The sequence below is a fragment of the Olea europaea genome, chromosome 15, assembly GCF_002742605.1.
Source record: "Olea europaea var. sylvestris chromosome 15, O_europaea_v1, whole genome shotgun sequence".
NCBI lineage: Eukaryota > Viridiplantae > Streptophyta > Magnoliopsida > Lamiales > Oleaceae > Olea > Olea europaea.
Genome location: NC_036251.1, coordinates 13,659,593 through 13,662,238, shown reverse-complemented (window position 1 = coordinate 13,662,238; position 2,646 = coordinate 13,659,593). Strand labels below are relative to the sequence as shown.

Here is a 2,646-nt window from a genome sequence, read left to right as displayed (position 1 = left end):
TCAATGGAGGCGCTCTATCGCTGAAGTTCCTAGGAGACCTACAAATTGTGGACAATGCGGTGCACAAGGACAATAGGAAAAATGTTTCAACCCTTTGCCCACAAATCGTAGATAGATTTTGTAGTTATCATGGGTTGTTCTACATATTTTGCTATATGATGTAAATTGAAATTCTAGGTGTATTATAATTTATTCATTTTCATATGTTCGTTATTGTCATGTTTTGTACTGTTAAATAAAATGTTAACACCTTTATTTTGGCCCAATGATGGAACCCAACAATGAGCCCAAGTTTGTGACCCGATTTTTGCCCCCACTTGTTGCAAAGTCGTGTCCTTCAAATGCAATTCCAGATTGTTTTAATTGGATGGACGAGATGGTGTCAGGTGGAGCCGGCTGAACTGTTGGATGCAAGTGTCGTTTTACTATACTTGGCCCTAGACTTTTCACTTACCGTCATTATTCGAGGGGCTTCTAGGGTTTGCTTTTCATTTTTTCTGCTCTCTGTAATTTTCTCTAAAAAAACCTCTAGTTTTTGGTTTAATCTCTGAATCTGTAGATGTTCTTGGTGAGATCTAATTTGTGTTCTTGGTGTTGAGGTTGTATCTGTTCTTGGTTGAACAGTGTGGGTAGATTACTTGGTGTAATCTGTTTGTTCGAATCTGTGAGGAAAAATATAGGGTCTGAGGGCTGATCTTTTTAGATCTATAGTTTGTAAACTTTGTATTGATACTCTATTGTCGGTTTCTAGTGGATTAGAGCGTTAACTACTTCGGTGGAAGCTCAACGTGGTGACGCATCCCTTTTGGGTGAACATCCGAGCCTTTGGGCGAAAAAATTTCGTGTTTCTTTCGTATTTCTATATTTACTTTGGATTATTGGGACTGTTAATACCAACAGTGGTATCAGAGCATCCTCGATCTGATATATAATCCGGTTCTTGGTTTCTGGTGCTCTTCTTGATGGTCAAAGACCATTACCTTTGTGGCACTACTTCTATGAGCGTTTGACTCGCTGTTTTTTGCTGAAAAGTAAAATAGTCTTGGTATTCACTATTTTACACTATTGGCCTGAGACAATTCTGGTAACGAGTTTTTTAACCCTAAACCTAATTTTTCGATTCTTCAGATAACTCTATTGTTCTTGGTTGAAGGCCCACCTAGATCTACCTTTATCTAGGGTTTCATACGAAAACCCTAGAATATGAGGGGACTAGGTTTAAGGTCCTCTTTAAGATTAGATGTTAAATTTGTTGACTGAAAATAACCGTTTTATGGTTTATTGGTTATCTGATTTACCTGCTCACTGTGTTGTATATTCTGTGCACTTGTGTGAGAGTCATCTGCACATTAATACTTTGTGTATACATTTGTGCATATAAAATTTTTTACACTACAAATCTCAATCTGCTTTGGCCAACAGGTTTTGTTAAAAATTCTTTCAAAAATAATGACAAGTACTAAAGTTGATATAGAGATTTGGAATGAAAAAGGGAACTTTACACTTTGGAGTTAAAAAATGAAAGCACTTTTGATGCAACATCAATGTGTGAAAGCTCTTGATGAGTCTTGGGATGAAGATCTCATAGAAAGAAAAAGAAACGAACAAATTGACACTGTATGGAGTTTTATTTTCTTACATTTGTCTAATAGTATCATTAGGGAAGTAGGAAAGACTGTGACTGCTGAAGAAATATGGACAAAACTTGAATCACTTTATAAAACGAAATCACTTCCAAATAAATGTTATCTTTGGAAACAATTCTTTAGTTTCAAGTTTGACCCACATTTTGATCTTGAAGCAAATCTAGACAGATTTAATAAACTAACTCAAGATCTCACAAATAGCAGTGAAAAACTCACTATTGAACAACAGACAGTAGCCTTATTGTCTGCCTTACCGGAAAAATATAAAGATTTAAGAAATGCTCTTGAATATGGAAGAACTTTCATTACTGTGGAAGTTATTGTTGCCTCTTTAAGAAATAAAGAACTAGAGTTTCAAAGTGAAACTAAAACCTCCTCTATAGGTTTTGGTTATATTGTCAGAGGACATAATTAATTCAAAAGAAACAACAATAACTTTCCAAATAAAAATCTTGGAAAACCAAAAGAATACAATGGAAACTTTCATAAAGGTAAGACCAGGTTTAATCAAAACAATAATAATGCTAAAGGAAAGAAATGCTACTTTTGTGGGAAAATGGGTCACTTCATCAAAGATTGTGTTAAAAGGATTGATGAACTGAAAAACATCAATAAAATTGAAGGTGGAGCTGCTATTGCTTATGAAGAAGCTACAGGCTCAAATGGACAAGTCTATGTGGCTTGTCAATCTTTAATCAAGGATGAATGGATCCTTGACTCAGGGTGTACATTTAACATGACACCCTGTAAGGAACACTTTATTGATTTTACTGAAATTAATGAAGGTCAAGTAATATTGGGAAATGATGTTACTTGTAAAATTAAAGGAATTGACAAAGTTGATTTAAGACTAGAAAATATAAATGTACTGACTCTGAACAAGATCAGATACATTCCCAAGCTAAAGAGAAATTTGATCTCTTTAGGTGTTCTTGATGATGAAGGTTTTGATACAACTATAAACAAAGGCACCTTGAATTTACAAAAGAACTTGACAAAG

General features: G+C 34.7%; 1 protein-coding gene across 1 annotated transcript; it reads left to right on the top strand.

Moving 5' to 3' along the window:
• Nucleotides 1–1,518: 1,518 nt before the first annotated feature.
• On the top strand, nucleotides 1,519–2,061 carry LOC111411269. The gene has a single exon (XM_023041817.1). The coding sequence runs from the start codon at nucleotides 1,519–1,521 to the stop codon at nucleotides 2,059–2,061; it is 543 nt and encodes a 180-aa protein (XP_022897585.1).
• Nucleotides 2,062–2,646: the final 585 nt, after the last annotated feature.